Source organism: Ursus americanus, chromosome 24 (genome assembly GCF_024610735.1).
Source record: "Ursus americanus isolate L20-20 chromosome 24, mUrsAme1.1.p, whole genome shotgun sequence".
Classification (NCBI taxonomy): domain Eukaryota; kingdom Metazoa; phylum Chordata; class Mammalia; order Carnivora; family Ursidae; genus Ursus; species Ursus americanus.
The window spans coordinates 10,912,332-10,935,020 of NC_142150.1; the positions used below are offsets into that span (position 1 = coordinate 10,912,332).

Below are 22,689 nucleotides of genomic sequence, written 5' to 3' on the forward strand. Positions count from 1 at the left end.
ATGAGCTTCTCTTTCCTTCCATTCTCCCCTCCTCTCACCCTCTACTAGCTCTGGGCTCCCCTGTGGCTGCCACAGCCCTCTACCGCAGTGCAGAGCCAGCCCTGGAGGGGAGGGCCAGGATTTTGAGGGAGGAGGGAGTCAGGTGGGCAGCTGGTGGAATGATTGTCCCGCTGCCATATGCCACTGTTGGGGCTGTCTAATTTCTCTGTCATGAGTGATGAAGTCATTTTTACAACTTAATGATGTACCAAGGGACCCAGAGGGCTGGCTTGTGCTTGTGTATTCCTTTTTAAATATGGGAATGGGGCATCAGATGTGACAAAGGGAGGCGCCTGAGCCCTGATTTGATTAGATTAACTAGATTAAACAGCCGAATCGGTCTACTGCTACACACCCTCAAGGATAGGATTAGTGCCACACCTGGGGTGAGGAACACTAGCTCCCTGTTAAGTGACAAGCCACTGTCCAAATGGAAATGCATTGATCGATTTGGGGAAAATGGATATCATCTGTAGAAGTGACAAGTCACCAGTGTTCCTTTCACCTCTACCAGGCAAATCCTTTTGGGGTGGGCTTGGTAGCTGAGGGTGTTTGTGGCTGTGGGTCATGGAGAAATAACCTGACTGAGGATTTCTCAGCTAACTCGCCGCGGAGCGCACTGAATGTCAATCACCAGGCAGGGCCCGATGCAGGTTTCAGCAACTGCATTTGCTTTTCCAACCTTTTCTGTGTCAGGGGCATGATACGCTTCTCAATTTGGGCAATCGGTTTAGTAATACAGAGCCTCCTACTGCACACACACACACACACACACACACACACACACACACGTCCTTAAAGTCATTCTGTATAAGAGAATATAGTCATTTCACACTGGAAGACAAAGAAGAGAGAGAGAGAGAGAGAGAGAGAGTGTGTGTGTGTGTGTGTGTAACAAGCAGAAAGAAAACAAGTAGAAATTAGGTTTTAACTTGAAAATAAGCAAATTGAATTCATTTTAATATGTCATTTGCTGCAGGGGAAATCATGAGGAAAACAACAATTTTAAGTAGCTTTCAAGTGGTTTATCATTCTGAAAAGCAATCTCAATAAGCAAATGGCCCTTATTTTATTTCGCAGAGATTATGATGTTCTTTGAGAAATGGAGAACACCCATCACTTTCTAATCCTGTTCTTAAGGCATTTGCGATGTTCAGAATTGTCACATTTAGTTTGCATGTTTCTTTGCCTTTTTTTTTTCTTGGCCCAATTACTGACACCCACCTCTGACTTACATTCACAAACATGGGTTTTTCAGGTAGAACTTTAGCTGCCAATTGTATAAGGAGAAGGACTTGAGACCAAATGAGACATCATGCTAGTTGAGATGCAACTTACTCTGGGATTCTTCAAGTTTGGCAATATTTATTTAATTAATGACTACATGGCTCGGCTTAATTAATTGTTCAGTGAAAGAAATGGTTTAGTTTAGTTTATTGCTGAAAAAGTTGTGTGTAATTTGTTAGCATTTGCATTGATGGTTTATTTTTATATGTAGTACTGACATGAATCTATTGCCTGATATAACATATACTGATAAAAATACTGCCTGGTATTATAGAGAACTTAAATTTACAACTGAGAAAGTAAAAAAATATATTAAAAATAGACAAATGTTTATTTGGGGAAATTTGTTTCTAGAAAATTTTTTTTTAAATGGAAAGTATAACATTTCTTTATTTACCTATATATTATTTACCTTTATTTGGAATAAGTGGTGTATCAGACCATAAGTGAGCTTCTTAACTGACATAGATTATAAAGCAAACCAAAAAACCAAAACCAAACTCAGAATATAAATCAGAAGTCAGCTTAATTTTACAAACATGTGATTGGTTACTTATACTGAATGAACCTTCAATTTCTATTCTATAATCAGTATTCATTAAAACATTTTCAAATAAACTACATTATTATTTGATAGGTCATTAAACTTAGCATTTAGCCTATTGAGAAACATAAAAAATGTACCTGAGAAAATCCACAATGAAATTTCAAAAGACAAAAAAAAAATTGTAAAAATGAAACTTTTTGCAGCATAGATGTTCTTAGGCCTACAGAAGTCAAGCAGTAACATGATTGCTTAATTTATATGATGGGGTAAAGGACAACGTTCTCCTCCCTGTAGATAAAAAGAGTCTAGAAATCTAGCTTTTAGATTAAAACGGGGAAAAACAAAGCCAGTTCTACTGAATGGAAACATAGAAGGTCTACTCCAACCAGGCACAATGGAGAAGGATGAGTGAGTATCAGGAAAGCTTTTCAATCAATGTGAAGTAGATCATTCAGGGATAACATTTCTACCTCTCCCTAAATAGTACATTTGTATTGGGGTGGGAAGAGAGAGGATATGAGTTATAAATTGTTTTTATAATTGCCTTAGTTCCTCATTTCAGAAGGCAGATGAAATTAGAATGGAATACAATACTAAATATATGTATTGCTCAACTTTTTATGTACAGAGATCATCTTTCTTCCTCATAGAGACTGTAAGGCAGACATTCTTAACACTTGTTTTACTGATGAGAGAAATGAACACACAATAGCACCTATTTCCCCCCCAATCACCAGCTGATAAGAGGAAGAGCTGGGGTATCAACCCCAGTACGTCTGATTTCAAAGGATGTGCTTCTTTACTAAACACATTTCTCCTATTAAATAACTTTACTGTGTGTTCTTTAAAATATTTATTTTACAGTCCCTTAAAAAAATTCACTGTATTACTTAGTGCTAGGCTAGGCTCATAGGAAAGAACATGGCCGTGGAATAATTTAAAACATTTTTGCATGATTTTGGTTTTTAGACAAGCTTTCTAATCAGCATCAACTTGGAAGCCTATCATGGTGGAGATTGTTTTCAGAGCAGCAGTGCTATGAAATGCAATTATGTGTCCATGTTGGAACCAGCGCTAGAGATAATGAAACTCACAAGAAGAGTAAATGTTTCTTGGTATATAATCTATTTCCTTCTACTGAGATATCAAAAATATATTCAATGCTTACGTCTGTCTGTTTTTTTGTTGACATCGGTCCAAACAAAACTAATGACTGTCAAGCATAATGCAATATACACGACGACGACATTAAAAATTGATAAATGGTGGGATTCTTTAAGAGGACGAGTTTGAAAGCAGAGCTTTAGAGACAGTGGTTTCAAGGATGCCCTGATGAACAGAGAATGTAATGGCAGTTGGTTTCAGAAGATTCTACAGTGTTGTTGGGAAGACAAGGATAAGGCCAGACCCGGCCACGTACTTGAACTCAGCAGCTATCTGAAGTGAGGATTTATCCACAGGAATACTCTCAGTCCTAGTCCATAGCCGCCATCCTACAGTTATTTTGTGAGAGTAACTCAGCTTCCTAGGATTATTAGGATACCCAGAACAGCAGTTCATCCCCACTAAAAGCGCAAGAACAAAGAAATGGTCAATTGATTGAAAAGGATAACAGAATAATAAAGGTTCAAAGGAGAAAGATCTGTTATCAGCCACATACACCTCAGGAGGGAAGTTATCATTGCCCTCTATTTAAAGTCTTTATACAAAAGTAACTGGATGGCCTTTTTTTTTTTTATTTTATTTATTTGATGGAGAGAGAGAGAGAGCTAGCGCACACACAAGCAGAGAGAGCTGGAGAGGGAGAAGCAGGCTCCCCGCTGAGGAGGGAGTCTAATGTGGGGCTCAGTCCCAGGGACCTGGCATCATGACCTGAGCCAAAGGCAGACGCTTAACCAACTGAGCCATCCAGGCGCCCCTGGGTGGTCATTTCTTAAGAGCACATGATGTACAAAGCATTCTGCTAGCATCCTGGGGTTTGAAGAAGTGAAATAAAGACCTGGACAATGTTCCCCACAAATAAGGCAGGGGGGCAGGGGAACACGGGATCTCCTGAGTTAAGTCTTATAAAAGCAATCTACAGTTGCTTGAGGGACATTGGAGAGAAAAGATTAGTCAAAAAAAGAGGTGTGTGTGTGTGTGTGTGTGTGTGTGTGTGTGTGGTGGGCAGGTATTAGGGATAAGGGTGGAAGTGTGCCAAGTACGAAGACACATATAATTTGGACAATGCCGTACAGTTTTTAAAAATGTCTTGTCTCCTGCCAGGGATTGCAGCCGGCCTGCGGAGGCACAGACTGGGAGCCTGGTGCGGTTCAAGCCATTCTGTATGCCTTCAGAATGGGACACAGAATTTTTATTCTATGTCTTCATGCACTTTAAGCTGATAGAATTTTTTTTTAAGATTTTTATTTATCTATTTGAGAGAGCAAGCGAGAGAGAACACAAATTGGGGGGAAGGGCGGAGAGAGGGGGACAAACAGACTCCTCACTGAACAGGGATGCAGGGCTGGATCCCAGGACTCCGGGATCGTGACTTGAGCCAAAGGCAGATGCTAAACTGACTGAGCCACCCAGGCACCCCTAAGCTGATAGAATTTCAAGATGACATGGAACAATTCTGAATCCTTTGTTACAGAAACAATACTATTTAACCAGGGCAAAAGCATGCTGGGGTGGAAAAAAAGGGCAAAGAATACAAATTCTCTGAAAACTCTAATGAATGTTGGAAAATTCCTGTATGTTAGCTGATATTTAGGAACCATTTACTATGAACCACGCACTGTCCAAGGTCCATAGCTGATTCATATAATCTTCATGATAGTCCTTTGAAGTATGAAAACTTATTATTTCCATTTTACAAATGGAAAAAGTAAGGCTTTGAGAATGTAAGTAATAACAACTTGCCCAATATTATACTTAGAAAGAAATCAGAGTTGGAATTTGAATTCACATACTGTAACCACAGCTTTTATTCTTAATATTATGTTATGCTGTTTATATGTCCCCGGGAGAACCATGGCAGCTGCTCAGTCAATTTGGTCAGTGAGGACAGTCGAAATTAGGCCAGAGGACTTCACTTTGGGTTTGACCCAACCATCTAATTACAGTTTGTGCTTTGTAAAGGATATTGCGCCTTGTAGCAGGTGTTTCCATTCCGTTCTTGCCCCTCCCCTCTATAAATTAAGGTTAAACCCCCTTTTCCAGCTCTGTCTACCTCTGTCCATATTAGGTTTATCCCCAGTCCTGCCCCAGATCTGTCCTTTTTGTGATGTCTCGGGGGAATATCTAGCATAGTATGGCTAAACCAATGATTCTCAAGTCAGAAAAAGTAACATCAGCATCATCTGGATACTAGTTAGAAATGCACATTCTCAGGCCCCACGCAAAGTTCTGGCGCCCAGCAATCTGTGTTCGAACAGCCCCCTAAGATGATGATCGCGAATGATAAATCTGAAAATTGCTGTGCTGAACCATTTTATATTCTGGAACTTGTGTTCCGTACTTAGTTCTATTTCTTCCATTTCTCTTTTGAAAACTAGACTTTGCTCATAAAAAGACAAAACCCCCCCTAAATAAGCTTCTCAATTTAACTACTTTGAAACATAGGACAGAAGTTGAATCCTCTTTTTCACTCCTCCCTGCTGCTATCATCCATTATTCAGCATGTTTTTGTCTTCCAAAATTGTTGCCATTTTATTTGCTGCTCGTGGCATTTGTGAGTACTAGTTCTGCTGCTAGTAGAGTAGAGCTTCGCAGGTAAGGATCTAGGATCTACAACTGGACCAAGTCAAGACAAACCATAATTCTCCACTCAGTTTCTATGTGCCTGTAGCCAGCTATATAAACCCACCTGCACTTAACTATTCTACCTATGGAATAAGGACAGCAGTAGCAGCGTGCTGATGTTATTGTTAGTTTAAAATGAGAATCTGGAACAGTGACTGACACACACTAACAATTCAATAAACGTTGGCAATTTATTATTATTTCTACTTGACTGGCTCACATTTATGGATTTATTTTTATGTGCCACGCACCTTTTAAGTGCATTATTTTTAGTCTCACAGCAATCCTATGACATGCAATATATGAATATCTTCGTTGCACAGATCCTAATACCGTTAGGATATTCCAGGAATTCTTCTAGATGCTTTACTTATAATAAATCATAGGTTCTGTTAATATCGCCATTTTGCAGACAAGGAATGTAGCGTAGTTAGTTAAACTGCTCAAGATGACTCAAGTAATAGATGACAGGAATGAACTTCGAAGCCAAGCAGCCTAGCCTTAGAATCCATGCTCTTGACCATTCCATGGCTCTGCCCTTTTTATAGACAAGGAATCAGAAGCCTAGAGAAGTTAACTAACTTTCCAGTCACACAGTTATTAAGTGACGAAGCTAGGGTCTTATAAAAATTTCTGTACCGTATTTCTGTCACTTTCTCCGCCTCTACCACCATTACTGGCTTTGGCGCCTTGCTCCTGTGCAAGCCATCATCTTGCCTAAATTTACATGGATCCTGATAACGTTCTGTCTCCCTGGCCTCATAGATCCCTCTCCCCTTAATTCTACTAAGCTTTGTGTTTACTTCACTTTAAGGGCTTAAAACATTGTTTACCCTCTACAATCACTCTATGCTGCACCGTCTCCCGGATGCCACGGATTTACAGACCCTGTTCTTCCCTTCCTTGTTCAATCTGTATTTGCTCACACCTTCCTTGTTCATAATCTCACTCTTGATGGTCTTACTTTTTTTACTCAGGGTACTGGATACCACAATGTCCAGCCATTTTAAACACTGACCTAGTTTCTTTCTTTTTTTTTTTTTAAGATTTTATTTATTTATTTATTTGACAGAGAGAGAGAGAGACAGCCAGCGAGAGAGGGAACACAAGCAGGGGGAGTGGGAGAGGAAGAAGCAGGCTCATAGCGGAGGAGCCTGATGTGGGGCTCGATCCCAGAACGCCGGGATCACGCCCTGAGCCGAAGGCAGATGCTTAAGGACTGCGCCACCCAGGCGCCCCTTTCCCTTCTCTTTCTTTTCATTAGTACTCCTGTTAAGATTTTTGGCTTAAGTTGTCTCTTGCCACTTGTCTCTCCCTTCCTTTCTCCTACTACACCCAGGGCCATCTTTATCTTTTCTCCTGAGTGCCTAATAGCCTCATATCAATGAAAGAGCACAGATTTTCATGTCAGAGAGCCCTGGATTCCAGTCTCCACTTCACTGCTTGCTTTCGTCTTGCACAACCATTGTCTCCAGTTTCCTATTTGTAAAATGAGATGAATATGTGGCTCGGAGCGTAGTTGTGAGGATTAAATGAATTAATGTGGGTGGAGTGTGTATAGTAAGCGCTCTGTAAGTTTTAGCTCCCTTTTCCTCCTCAGCACTGTGTCCTACTCTAAATATAGTCTCACAAAGAATTGGAGTGTGAATGCATAAATGAATGTTGAATGAAGTGGCTGCTTTAATTTTGGCTCTGTGTAGCACAGCAAGAGAAAGTGTGAAGGCTTCCCATACTGGGCAAGAATTTTGATAATCAGAATTTTAATTACTTGGGTATTGAGTTGGAGAACAATGATATAAAATTTTAAAAAGAAGATGAGATTCTGAAAAGTCTGATGGATTTCCTTCTTAAATAGAAAAAAAGTCCATGCATTTTTATGATCCAATAGCAACTAATAATGAAAAAGGGACAGTTAAAAGAATTTAGGAACTTAAAAGTACGAAGCATTTGGATATGTCACAAGATTATATAATTAGAAACAATATCCAGGGCAAGAGTGGAAAATGAACTTTGGAACTGATCTATTGATGTTTTCTTTCAGGAACCGTACGGTGAGTTCAAATAGCTTTGTGAAGATTATTATTTAAATTTATAGTCAGAATCCCGAAACACATTACTAACTGCATGTGTGCATAATCAGATGAAAACCCTAGTAGTAAAACCCACTGGTTTTGGAATCAGACAGACTAGATTTGAACCAGGTTTCTTCTACTTGGAACTGACAAACAACGTGTGCAAGGGATTTCACTTATCCAGGCTTAGTTTCTTCATCTATAAAATGGGTGTATGAATAATACCCATCTCACAGGGTTGTGAAGTGGTTGTGGATTTTATGGCATGTGAGATGTTAGCATGGTGTCTAGCAAGTTGAAGAAGCACTTACTAGATTTAGGTCTAACTGTAGTGGGTGTTGAACAAAGAGTTCATAATTGATTCAGTTCTACTGGTGGGTGGTTTTGTTCCCCAAAGGACATTTTTGGTTGTTACAACTTGGGGGCAAACGCTACTGGCTTGTAATGCAGAAAGGCTGCTAGACATACAGTGCATGGGACAGCGTCCCACAACAAAGAATTGTCCATCCTGAAATCTCAATCGAGTGGATGTTGGGAAACGTTGAGCTACAGAACGGGTAAAATTCATCTCTCTCTAGCATGTCGAGAGACGCGGTATTTTAAAACCCTTCAGAGAAAGTGATGGTTGAAAGTTTTATGCATAGAAACGAAACTTCATGCATCATACTTTTAAGAAATTATTGGAAAAGAAGACACGTATTAGATAAACCTAGTTATAAACCTTATGGTGTTGGGTTTTTTTTGTTTTTGTTTTTGTTTTTGCAAATCTTAGCATGCAAAATTATCACCTGGGTTTCTTATTAAAACACAGATTTTTCAGCCTTCACTCCCAGCACAGTCTGATTTGAAAAGTCTGGTGTGAAAAATCTGCATTTTTAATAAGCTCTCCAGGGAATTCTGATGCAGCTGGTTCATGGACAACAGTTTGAAGAGATTCTTCTGAAGGCTAAATGGGGCGGATGCATAAATCACATAAACACTTTCAAAAATCCTGTAGCATCATGTAGTTCTGGTTCTCATTATCCGTAAAGCCTGAAGCAGGGTCAGTCTCTTTTATTATTGAGAATCATAAGCAACGTGGGATACACCTACAGAAAAGAGAGTCGGCACGAGTTTGGCAGTACCCGGGCAGCCTACCCAGATGACCGAAACTCCAGTGTCATTGCCCTTCCTGCTTTCACCCTCTCTGCGACACAGGTCAAACACACGCACTCCCAGAATAGTAGAAACAGACGTTCCTCTCACCGGCCTTTGCGAACTTGCACCTTTCACCACTCGGTCCAGGAAACATGCCCCATACACTTTCTCCTCTTTCCTCTCAGCCTTAAAGGAAACTTCCAAAATGTCCTGAGGTTTGCATACAAGAACATTTGGATTGCATTTTTAAGAGAGGTGAAAATCCTTTCAACGTAAAAGTAATGGTTAATAAAAATGCATTTTAATTCAATTTTTATAACAATTTGGGGTTCTTATTTTATAAAGACAGGTTATGGGATTTTGCCTTTCTTTTCTGAAAAAATAAATACATATTTGGCAGAAGTTTAATGTCACTGGGTATATGGTGTTTTTTTTTTTTTAAGATTTTTTATTTATTTATTCGACAGAGACAGCCAGCGAGAGAGGAAACACAAGCAGGGGGAGTGGGAGAGGAAGAAGCAGGCTCATAGCAGAGGAGCCTGATGTGGGGCTCGATCCCATAACGCCGGGATCACGCCCTGAGCCGAAGGCAGACGCTTAACCGCTGTGCCACCCAGGCGCCCCAGGGTATATGGTGTTTTAATGGGAGTAATCATTTTTAGAAATAGAAAGTTTCTATTTTGCGACAGACATTTAGGAAATCAGTTATTCTCTGACTCAAACCGAAAGATACCTATTCAGCAAATAGCACAGAGGAAACATGGAACAGGGTATCTACCTTCTGAGTGACTTCTTAGCACTGAGGACAGGCGGATATTAGGTTACGTCAAGTAAACAAAAGTATTTGACCTGGTCTAGGATCCACTTCAGCCCTTCAGAAAGGCATTTCTCAAATTTCAGTAGCTGATTAATAATGATCAAGGCCCTTTCAGAAACTCCAATCTTTAACTCCTTATGCTTAAATGGGCCCCTTGGAAGAGTCAGAATTTCTATGAGACCATTTTCACTGAATTCAAGGCTCAATGTTCAGCTGGAGAAAACTTACACAGGACACACAGCTTAGCTCATTAGAGATAGTGTGTCCCCAAACTTCTCTGCAAGACGATATTTCTAACGTTCCCCAGTTAAGGGAATATTTTTCCTACTTAGTGTGAACATTATGGAAGGTATTTTAAGAACAGAGTGGAATTTCTGCTTGCAGATGGAGGAAGGTGTGAGCACCATATTTCCAGCAATTCTTCTCTGAATCATTATGTGCATGTGCGCAGTGAGAGGTGGGCCTCAGACAGTACCCCCGCCCACATACACGAAGAAGAAAGAAAAACCATATATATTAAGGAATAGTTATTTTCATTATAAATACTTGTGCTGTGGGATCTGACCATGAGATTTCTCGGGGCATTGAAAATATAATTCCATTCATAAAATGTTTATGTGTAGGCAACTTCTAGGGAAGTTGCAAACAGTCGTATAATGTGAGATAAAACTCCATTCAGGCCTTTGTTATTTTTTTGACAACTTTCCAGTGAGTATCTGCTCTGTCAGGCACCGTGCTGTATTAGTGACATAACAGTGCACCTGAGGAAAAAGCTCTTGCCCCAAAGCAGCTTACGTTGCAGACTGAGATATAAACCCAAACCACAGACAATGATTTGGTAAATATTTGCAATTTTTTTAAAGTTTTTTTTTCCTAAGATTTTATTTATTTATTTGTCAGAGAGAGAGAGAGACAGAGCACAAGCAGCGGGGGAGAGGCAGAGGGAGACACAGGCTCCCTGCTGAGCAAGGAGCCGGATGCAGGACCCATCCCAGGACCCTGGGATCATGACCTGAGCCGTGGTCATGACCTCAGACATTTAACGCACTGAGCCACCCAGGCGCCCCAATATTTGCAATTTGTAATTAGATCTATGAAGAAAATAAATATAAGTGCATGTAACTGGATTTATTGAATCTTTCTTTTATTTCTTGTGCTTCAATAATGTAACATTTCAAGACAGTCAAAGTATCTGTTTGTAGTAGCTAACTCATCAGGTCCGGGACACATCTTATTCTTTTAGGAAAAAAAAAAATCTACCTTAAAATTGCCTTTAGTTGACTTGACTTGAGAAACTTAGATCTATTAACTCCTTTTCTTTTTCAGGGTTTTTGGAGCTGCCATACTTCTTACCTCTACTCTGAATATGCTGATCCCATCAGCAGCCAGAGTGCATTATGGGTGTGTCATCTTTGTCAGGATACTGCAGGGCCTTGTTGAGGTATGGACTGCGGGAGTGCCATCTTGAGGTTGGCATGTTAATCGGACCAGCAGGTTATCTTTGACTTGATCTACAAATAAACATTTTATAAGGTTGTGTCTACATAGTATGCTTAAAAAATTGGAAAATTTAGGCATTCAGATATTTTGTGTTTAAATAAAGCTGAAGTACAACTGTGACGGCTTGCCTTCCTTTCTCTAGAATTGAGTGGTATTAAAGAAATGTTCATTGACTATTTGACAGAAAAAAAAAAGGACAGGCACAGGTTAATATGCTGTGAGGAAAATTTTTGAGTCTGTCCTTTGCTGGTGATAACCCTGAATTAATATCTTTTGGGAGATTTATACCATATCCTTGTTGGACTTGAATCATGATTTGAGTTTTCATTAAAATATTTCATTGACTATATTCTTTGGGAATGTAACTCATGATTGACTTTTAAAGACCTCAGATAGACCTACCTATTGCCCTTCTCTTCTCCTGAAATATAGTGGGAGTAGATAAATCAGATGAAGTATTAAGCACTGAAAACTTTCTCCTTTCTCTCCAAACAGAAAACATTGGTAGGATAAAAATATATCAAGTGGATAATTATTTTAAAAGCCCTAAGTTCTAAACAGTACTCCCAGGAAGTGTGAGCTTCAAGGACCTGGCTTTGTCTTCCTCTATATGGATTCCTTATATTTGGGAATCGCTGTGTTTAATGCTTCACGAAAAGGCCTCCCACATTTCTCAAACTGTTCAGAGTTCCAGATGAATAGAGTAATGGGGGGTCTTTTGCCTTCATCAGAAGAAAACTGAGGTAGAAGGAAGACTTGAAGGGTGGGGAGAATCTGGACAGGTCACTTAAAAGAAGCCATGTCTTACCTGATCTGGGCTGAACGTTTTTAAAGTGGAATTTCAGGGAATTAGCAAAGATCTATGAGTAGCAGCTTTCCCTAATACTTGGGCCCAATCTAAGGAGACAGCATCAGAGAAGGGAAATGTGCTTATTTTTCAGTGATCCTGCATCCTAAATGGTGATATATATCTTCCCTGTCACAGGGCGTCACCTACCCAGCATGTCATGGGATATGGAGTAAATGGGCTCCCCCTCTAGAGAGGAGTCGACTGGCAACCACCTCCTTTTGTGGTGAGTACTGCGTGCAGGTAGTTATGGTGGGTAAAAGTTTAGCAACAACTTGGATAAGAACTGAAAGTCGATAAAGCTCACCTGTAAAACCATTTGGCGGGTGTGTGTCTGTACATGAGGAAAGGTTTTTGACCACCATTTCAATTTCTTTAGTTCTTATTGGTCTCCTAAACCCTCTATTTCTTCCATGTTTTGTATTTTTCTAGAAGTTCATCCATTTTATCTAAGTTTTCAAATATATTCATGAATAATTTTTAGAGTAGTCTTTTAAAATTTATTTTTTATTATAGTCTTATTATTTTTAGATCTCTTTTGTGTCTTGGGTAGATAGGTCATATCCACTTACGTAGTCCTGTATCATTGGCTGTGTATGTAGACATATATATGTATTTGGAGATATAGGGGTGTGAGCGTGCATGCACCTGGGTGTGCAAGTGTGTTTGTGAGAGCCTACCAAGAAACATGAGATGAAGTCAAGAAGTTCTATTTATTTCACTTACCTACCTCCCGTTCTCCCTTTTACTTTAGGTTCCTATGCTGGAGCTGTCATTGCAATGCCTTTAGCTGGCATTCTTGTGCAGTATACCGGTTGGTCGTCAGTATTCTATGTCTATGGTATGTTGCCTACTCAGCAGTAAAGTTAAAAGAAATGGGTGTCAATAAAACAGTGAGGTACATCACTGAGTATACGTCTGCATTCACTCACATTTTTTTTCCATTAAGAATCCTTTCCTTATATTTTGAGAAGATCAAGGAAAATGTTCCACCTCTATGATTCTCCCTACCTTGTTATTTGTTGTTTTAAAAAGCAGGTACATTGCTGGTGGAAACTTTGTGATATATTTCATATATAGTTCTTGATCATGAAGAAAAAAATAAATTCGCTCTTGATTCATTGCCAATTAAGAAGAAAGAGCTGGGCAGCACCCCCTCGTCTTCCTTTGCTACTGCTTTCTCCTCTCGGCTGACCCTGCCTCATCAAGACTGAACAGGGATGGGAAGCTGGATGGTGATAGCGGTGCTAACGCAACAGTTCGCTTTTGTGATGAAATAGTAACAGTCAGCGGCAGCCACCTCACATTTTCGTCCTCGTTCCTCCAGGATTAAATAAGATGAAGCCCTCAAATGGAAATAAAAAAGGACAAGAAACCCTAAGTCCAAAGGCCCTTTCTGTTCACTTTCTAACTAGAACCAGAAAGCTTACCACTGGAGAGTACCCCTAAAGTCTCTCTTTGGAGACTTTTTTTTTTTTTTGCCATGAGAAAAAGAAATATAAGAGAGCTGGATTCCAACTGATGGCACTGATTAATACCGTCTTCGGACGTGGCAGGAGAATGTGAAATATTAATGAAGTCATGAGGCAGAACTGAACAGTATCTAGCTGCTTCCGAATTTGGCATGATCCATTCCCAATTCAAAATGTTCTCATCAGAGCAAATTCTTATGTTTGCAGAGTATTATTAAATATGCTTTATAGCAGGAGCTCTTACTCTGGTTCAAAAGCCATGGATAGGTTTTAGATTCATGAATGTCCTAAATGATAAGCCATACATGCATTCATACATTTTTTTCCCTGGGCAGGTATTTTTATTAGAATTTAATCCATATCTTTCATTAGATTTTCAAGAGTCTGTAATTCACAGAAGTTTAAAGCAAATGTGTATCGGGTATGTAGAACAAGTTGGGAGGTCAGGCCATTAAATCCTCTGATTCGTCCCTTAATTGAATCCATTACTTAATTGAAAATATGATGTGACTTTAAAGTAAGAATATCAATTTCCAGGGGCACCTCGGTAGCTCAGTCAGTTAAGCATCTGACTCTTGGTTTTGGCTCAGGTCATGATCTCAGGGTCATGAGACCGAGCAGCCTCAGGCTCCCTGCTCAGGGGGGGAATCTGCTTTCCCCACCCCCCCTCTGCCCCTTCTGCTCACGTGCATGGCGCATGCATGCACCCTCTCTCAAAATAAATAAATAAATCTATCTTAAAAAAAAAGAATATTAGTTTCCACCAAGCACTCATGAAAATCAATCTCATTATGTCAAGTTGTATCTCATGCAATATTTATCATTGAATGGTACGAAGTTTCAATATTAGATAATCTGAAAATATCACATCTCCATAGTACTTGCTTACTTACTGCGTATAACAAAAATTAGGTCTTTGAGCCACACATTCAATATTAATATTTTAAAAATTAAAAAGATAAGAACTGTACAGTGGCTTGTGTTAAAAGCAGATACTGCATATATAGCAATTAGCTGAATGTCTGGCACTTCAGATGCATTCAGTTAGCAGTGATGATGATTACCACTGAATTACAAAAGCTTTCATTTATTGAGTGTTTATTTTGTGCCATTGACCATGCTAGTTGCTTCATGCATTATCTCCTTTAATTATACTTTGCCACAAACTCATAGAAAAGAAATTGTCTCATTTTATAGTGGAGGGTCACGAGATTCAGTGACTGATGGGAGCGTGTAGCTAATGACACAGCCAGGACCTGAATCTGGGAGAGCCATATGCCATAACCACTACACTAACCCGAATTTTCACATACCGTCTAACTGCCATTTGTGTTTGCTGTCATGTTTGGTAACGAAAAGGAGCATGGTCCATCAAAATCTGTGGTATTAAGAAATAATTCTTAGAGATCGAACAAGCAAGAGAAAAGTATTATAGAGATCAGGAGCATTTAGACTGTTACCCAAGGGATAAAGAACAGTAGAAGCCAAAAATGAAACGACTAGCCTCTGGGAAACCGGAATAAATCACTTGAAATTCTTTCTTTTATTAATACTTTAGATTTACATTGCACAATAAGGGCATGTTATAATAGTGAGAGTGCTAAATAAAGAAAGGGATGCAAAAAAATTGCAAACAGTTTCTTGTGTTAAAATTTATAGCTTTCATTTGCCCACAGTGATCAATAGGTAATATTATGTACTGAAAATAATAATGGTATATGGTCACATGAAGTGTTAGATGTTACTACATTAATTACAGAAGCCCCCACCCCCGCCTTTTTTTATGAATGGTAGCCACCCAGGCTAAAATAATCTAGATTTTATGTAATAATCTGCTTACTAGATCTGGAAGTGCTAACAGGAAAGGGAAATGAGTATTTCTTTTTTGTGGAACTATAGACCACTCTCATCTATTCAAGGAAGACAAATAAGAAAATGATCCTGCCCCCATAAAATTCTTTGAAGACAGGAGCCTTGTCTTGTTCACCAATTTCTCTCACTTAGCAGAGTGCCTGGAATAGTAAATGCTCAGTAAATGTTTGTTGGATGTATGAACACGTGCCGAACCACAACATTCAATAATCATCCAATGCTGTGTCTCAGCATTGTTGGAGACAAAGAGGTAGAACTACAAGACCAGCCTTCAGGAAGCTTGAAGCTTAGTGGCACACCGCGAGAAGAGCTGGCTGGTCAATTGGAGAAGCAGAAGTTCCAATTCACATTCCATAGAGTGTGTTTGGCATGAGATTCCCGCAGTTTTATTTCAGCAAATGAGTTAAATGGCGGAATTTATGATAGGTTTTTGATTTTCTTCTTTTGAACTCTTCCTTGCAGGAAGCTTTGGAATGATCTGGTACATGTTTTGGCTTTTGGTGTCTTATGAGAGTCCTGCAAAGCATCCTACTATTACAGATGAAGAACGTAGGTACATTGAAGAAAGCATTGGAGAGAGTGCAAATCTTTTAGGGGCAATGGAAGTAAGAACTTTATTATGGTGTATATTCCTGTTCTTATTCTTCATCTCACCTCCCTTTGACCAACCGAACTACTTTCTGAGTCCCTATTCAACAAAACCAACTTGGTGTCAGTCATGATTGTGTTCTTCCCTCCATCCATACTTTCTGACTTAAAAATGATTGCTTTCCCCATTGGTAATTTCTTTTTTTTTCTTTATCTTTTCTTAGTGATCTTCAAATTTGCCCTGGACTATGGCTAGGACTATAAACCTAAATAAGCTTTTATAAACAGTTCAATATGGTCCATAATTTAAACAAATTCAACAAATATTTGTTAATTTCAGATAGTAGGAAATGCCAGATCACCTAACACAGTCACAAAAAGGGCAACTTTTTGTGTATTGAATTGTCTAAATGTAGGTTTTATACATGTGTATTGATGCTATATGTGGTTAGGGAAATATGAAATCATTAGAATGTCAGTAATAGATAGCTGACATCAAAAATCCTCAATATATAATCTTGTTATTGATAAAATCTTATCATTTTCAGGTTTCTTATTATGAGGATAAAGTGTCATAAAAATACAACATGGCCCCTTTTCCGATTCTAATTTGATTTCTTGCATGGGCTCTATGGAGAAAGAAAATGCAGTTCTGTGTCAATAATACAAATATTTTAGTCCATGTGACATTAATACATCATAAATTAATATTTATGATATATATAAATTATGATGTTAATTAAAATAATAATAGTATTAATAAATAACCATTTGGGGGTGCCTGGGTGGCTCAGTCAATTAAGCAGCTGCCTTCAGCTCAGGTCATGATCCCAGGGTCCTGGGATCGAGTCCCACCTCAGGCTTCTTACTCAGCGGGGAACCTGCTTCTCCCTCTGCCTGCTCTGCCTGCCTCTACCCCCAGCTTGTGCTCTCTCTCTCTGATGAATAAATAAATTAAATCATAAAACAATAAAATAAATAGCCATTTGATACTACTAAAAAAAAAAAAAAACGGAAGCAAAGCTAATGTATTTAGACAGGTTCAGTAGTTCAGCACCTAAACAGTAACTCAGTTTCCTTATGCTGAAAGCTGGAAGGTATCACACACAGCTGAAGAACCAGTGTCTCCTATACATTACGCTTCTCTTTCTTTTGAAGGCTCCGCCCCTCTTTCTAATCATGTTTTAGTCCAGCTCTGATTCTCTACTTCATTTCTTAGAGAAGGTGTGTCTTTGACATCTCATCCTCAGTAAAAAGGTCTATCACCCACGTTGTTGAGGCCTTTAATGAATAAGAAGAATCCCATATTGGATATCACTCAGAAGTAAAACTTCAGTACTGAAAAAATATTCTTACACTATGGACTGGCATTAGAACTTCCCCCTGCCTGTTTCCTTCTGTAAATGGATTGATGATTTCTTTCTCCTGGCGGCTACATAAGAAACAAGGGGTGATGTGGGCATGGGGTGGGGGTTGGCAGTTGCTCTGTCTCCCTCCAGCTGCAGTTGCTCTGAGCAGAAGCTAAATACAGGCTAATCTATGGTGAGTTCAGCAGTTAGCCTCCATTTCTAACCCAAAGTTATCCAAACAACCTTTATTTTCATTAGTTAAATATGCTTCTCTTATTACCAGTTCTTGAAAGACCATATGTCTAAATCAAGCATAAATTTTTTAAACAATCAGAAAGGTAGTCTAAGTGAAAACCAGTTTCTGGAAATGACCTTAAAAAGAACAGCTGGTAGCTTGATAAAACAACCTAGATAATCTTGAACTCCCCTTTTCCTTACCTTACTGCTTTTCCAAACATAATATTTTACTTCTTACTGATGTTTGATACTTTCCTGTAGCTTTGAAAAAAATTAAAAATGAGATTATATTTTAGTTATTCTACTTGTACTTTAGTTATTTTGAACTTTTTATTATGAGCAAATTTAATATACAGCAAAGCAGAGAGAATAATAACAGAAACATCTGTGTATCCACTGCATAGACACAATGGTTGTCAACACCTTGTCTTATCTACTTCACTTCTCTTACTGCTGAATGATTTCCAAGTAAATCAGATCTCCTGACACTTTACCCACAAATACTTCACAAGCATCTCTAGAAACAAAAAATTACTCTTTCACAATCTAAGTACCATTACTACACCTAACACAATTAAGAATAATTCCCTAGCATTATCTAATACCTAGATCATATTCTGATTTCTAATATCCAGTCCAAATTCGAATATATAGTCTATATTCATAGGTCCTTTGTAGCTATTTCTTTGGAGTCTGCATCCAATTAAGGAGCACACAATGCCACTGACTGTAGTGCCTTTTAAATATTTTTTTCTTAAAAAAAATTAAATATAGCATATACACAGAAAAATGCACAAATCATAAGTGAACAACTTGCTAAATTTTTCTAAACTATACATACCTGTGAAGCAAACAGCCAGGTCAGTAAGTAGACTGTTATCAGAACTATAAGCCCTCCTAGGACCCTGAGCAATTTTTTAAAGGTATAAAATTAGATACTTCTATCTTACATTTGATGAAGTGTTTTACAACCTGAAGAATAAAGTTCTTAGTAGAGATGATCCAGGTATGAATAATAGAAAAACTTTCCCAACAGGAAAAAGTTAGAAAAGTTTTCCCAACAGGAAAAAGTTGTTTATTTTTAATAATATTCTGAAGTTATTTCTTATACAAACGTAATACTACAATGTTGACATTTCTGTATTCAACAATTTCCATTTTCTGTAAAATAAGTATACTTATCTGGCATTATTTTCCCAGACTATATAAGACTTAAAAAACACACTTTTTGAATCCAGCTATAATGTTGTCCCTGGATATTTTTATTCAAAACCACAGTACTCATTATATATTATTAGGACATGATTTTGTTTTTTTTTTCTTTTTTGTCATATGTATTTGTGATCATGACAATATAACTTCTTACAATATTGTTTTTAAAGTGATCCTGAAAGGCTTAATTAGAGTCACAATCAATACTAGCTGTTATGAGGCTCTACATCCAGGAATAATGACTAAATCTGGGTAAAAAATGTTTGCTTCCTCTTTTACTAATTTGGTCAGGTTAAGGATCCCAAGCTAGCATTAAACAGAGTTATTTCAGGCTATTGTTTCTTCACCAAACAGTATGTTGACATTCAAAATAAAGTCATTGGGAAAGTGTTTGAGAATATGAGAGACATTTTCAGGTATAAAAATATGGGGGAAGATATTGCTTTATTTTGGGGCATATACAGCATCTTTAAGTACACTACATAAAATTTTTAAATGGGTATCATAAGCAAAGCCAATCCTATTTAGGTGGTTAGTTTTGAATGTTTTGAATGTCATAAATAACTAGTTATGATGTGCCCATGGTGTGCTGGATAGCTAAATACTCAACCCAGCTGTACACCATGTGAGTTTTCTAGAACTTTGAACTTCTGCATTACAGAGTTTATATTGATATCCATTGTCTATCAGGAGGATTTATAGATAAGTGGGTAGGTCTAGAATATTGCACTCAATTTTTCTTATTTTTTTCCTCCTAACTCTATTGAATTTTCAATGTTTTAGTTAAAATATTTTGGATACCAACAAGGTCACTGATATGGCAACGACCTTCAGCTGAGGCATGATCTATCACTGCCAGAAAAAAAGAAAATCTTGGAAACTAAGATCTGTGCTTTTGGAATTGTTTTCTACAAACATAGGATCTTACACATTCCCAAAACGGGAACAATTTGATCAAAAGAAGAGGCTAATATCTTTTTTTTTCTTCCAACAATTATTCATCCAGCTAAGGTTAACTAGACTGTTGTAATTAACTTCATTACCTCCTACTCATGCCTCAGCATACACATCCTGAAAATGCAAAGCACCTATTATTCCCACGTAAGTCAGAAAATATTTTAAATGGTCAGAATGGCTCTCTTTTTGGGATTTCAGAAATTCAAGACTCCGTGGAGGAAATTTTTTACATCTATGCCTGTCTATGCAATCATTGTGGCAAATTTCTGCAGAAGCTGGACTTTTTACTTACTGCTTATTAGTCAGCCGGCATATTTTGAGGAAGTGTTTGGATTTGAAATCAGCAAGGTATGTAAAAATTATCCTTGTTTCACTAGTGCATTCTTTTTGTGTTCAATCGAATATTAAGTTCCTTTGCCAATATCTTCTAAATTTTAGGAGTTACTCATTTATTTGTTTATCCACTTAACAAATAACTTCTGGGAAATAGAGACTAAGTAAGGTGTTTGAGTGTCTACTGTATTCAGCTGTCTGCTAGACACTGCTCTTTTTGCTGGCAACGTCAACCCAGTCTCTGCCCTCATGGAGCTTGTATCTCAATTAGGGTGGACAGCGCACTGTGGCCTTTCCCCTGTAAAGAAACATAACTTCCTTTAAGTCTCAGATCAGAGACAATGTAACAGTGAACAAAAAAATATTCTATTGAAATGGAATTGTGTTTATATAATTATCAATCTCTTCTTCAATGCTTTCAAAATTCCGTCTGTTTATCTTGTCTGTGTTAAAGCTTTTTGTTTTGATGTAGTCCTGATTGATAGACAAATGGATAAAGAAGATGTAATACACATGGACACACATACACAGACACACACACACACACACACACACACATTCTGGAATATCACACAGCCATAAAAAGGATGAGATTGTGCCATTTGCAACAACATAAATGGACTTAGACAGTATTAATCAGACTTTGAGAAAGACAAATACTATATGATTTCACTCATAGGTGGAATCTAAAAAAACCCCAAAAAACTAAAATAAATGAATAAACAAATGAAAAGCAGAGTAAGACCTGTAAATACAGAGAACAAACTGGTGATTACCAAAAGGATAGAGCAGTGAGCAAAATGGGTGTATGGGTTCCAGTTAGGGAATGAATAAGTCATGGGACTAAAAGGCACAGCATAGGGAATATAGTTAATGAAATTGTAATAATGTTGTATGGTGACAGATGGCAGCTACACTTGTGGTGAGCATAGTATAACATATAAACTTGTCAAATCACTTTGTCCTGCACCTGAAACTAATGTAACATTGTGTGTTAACTATACTCAAGTAAAAAAAATTTTTTTTAATTTCCTATAAACTTAAAAAAAAATCTGTCTTCCTAAAAGATTTGAGAAAGCAAAAAAAAAAAATTCTGAAAATATTCTTGTGTGTCATTTATTCAATTTATTCACTTAACAGGCATTTGTTGAATATGATGTGTGAAGCTTTGTGTTAGATTCAGAAATAAAAACATTGTTCCTGTCCTCAGGAGTTCACAGCTTGGTGGTATACAAGAAAGTAATTAGTTACCAGTTACAGCACAGTAGGCTAAATTCTACAGACATTTGTTCACAGCTGTGAAAATGTAATCATTTTGGGATTTTCTATAAGGATAAAATGAACATAAAAATAACTACTTTATATTTATAGAAGGGTTTGAAATTCACAAGGTCCTTTCATATTCATGAACAACCTTATTTGGTTGACCAGCTGGATAACTCTCATCCTTTCTGTTGATGGGGAAACAAACTAGGGAAGGTATTTAATTGCCTAAGGCCAAGCTGGTAATATATACCAGTTTATAATATAATATAATATAATATAATATAATATAATATAATATAATATAATATAATATAATATAATCAAGTTTAAGCCCCGATTCTTTAATTTATGTTTCAATTCCCTTTACTATGCTTTTCAAATTCAGGTAGACCCTATCTTCATTTAAGCACTTAGCAAGTATTTGTTAAATACCATCTCTGCCAAGCCCTTTGCTGAGTACTGAATACACTCGTCTGCTGGCAATGGACTTGCCATTTCTCTTCATGTCATTACATACATCCAGCTGGGCTCGCTATTCATATTATGTCTCTACTTGAAAGACTATCTGAGGCCTGGAATTGAAGAAAACCTGAGTTCAGGAGAAGCTATTCTAAGAGCTCTTTTGTAATCCCTGTTTCTAAGGAAACTGTTTCCTCCATTCCCGAGAAGAATGGCTGCTTTAGATAGGGCTCTTCTCTCTAGAGCTGATCAAACATTGCAGGGTAGCCTTTGGAAGCTCTGAGAGGTGTTATACTTCTCAACAAAGGCTGCTGGAGGTGTGAGTCCATTTTCCTAATCTAGGACAAATATGACACTGAGAGGCTATTAATAAAGTCAGGTCTCATGGGGGAGAAGTGAAGGAGCCAACTGATGTTAATGAAACTGTGTGGTCATTCTGGCCCTGTAGCTCCACTTAATTGAAAATGCTTGAGTAAAAGTAATGATATTTTGCAAAAACTAAATATAATAGCCAGATGAGTTGATTTGATTCATTTGTTATATTTGTGACTAAAATTGTAGGTAAGTTCTACACACACAGATCGGCTTGAAGATTTTGATTATACTGGTTAGAAAAAAAAAAGTCACTGACTCACTTGAAAAATGTATATAGGAGGTTGTAAAGGAGACAGAGTGCGGGCTTTGTATCCAGGCTGGCATGGCTCTGAATCCAAGCTCTGCAATGAACTATGGATACATAATCTGGGGCTGGTTTTTGAGCGATTGCCAGCTTCGATTTTCTTTTCCATTAATAATGGTATTAATATCCTCCTTCAGGGGACGCCTGGGTGGTGCAGTCGTTAAGCGTCTGCCTTCAGCTCAGGGCGTGATCCTGGCGTTCTGGGATCAAGCCCCACATCAGGCTCCTCCGCT

At 38.0% G+C, this 22,689-nt stretch overlaps 1 protein-coding gene across 1 annotated transcript in view; it reads left to right on the forward strand.

Moving 5' to 3' along the window:
- SLC17A6 (solute carrier family 17 member 6) overlaps positions 1-22,689 on the forward strand; it is a 38,951-nt gene that overhangs the window by 10,758 nt on the left and 5,504 nt on the right. Inside the window, exons 4-8 of the mRNA XM_045808679.2 lie at positions 11,012-11,126; positions 12,171-12,258; positions 12,787-12,873; positions 15,839-15,981; positions 19,918-20,067. Coding sequence (XP_045664635.1) covers positions 11,012-11,126; positions 12,171-12,258; positions 12,787-12,873; positions 15,839-15,981; positions 19,918-20,067 — 583 coding nt within the window. The remainder of the gene's footprint in view (positions 1-11,011; positions 11,127-12,170; positions 12,259-12,786; positions 12,874-15,838; positions 15,982-19,917; positions 20,068-22,689) is intronic.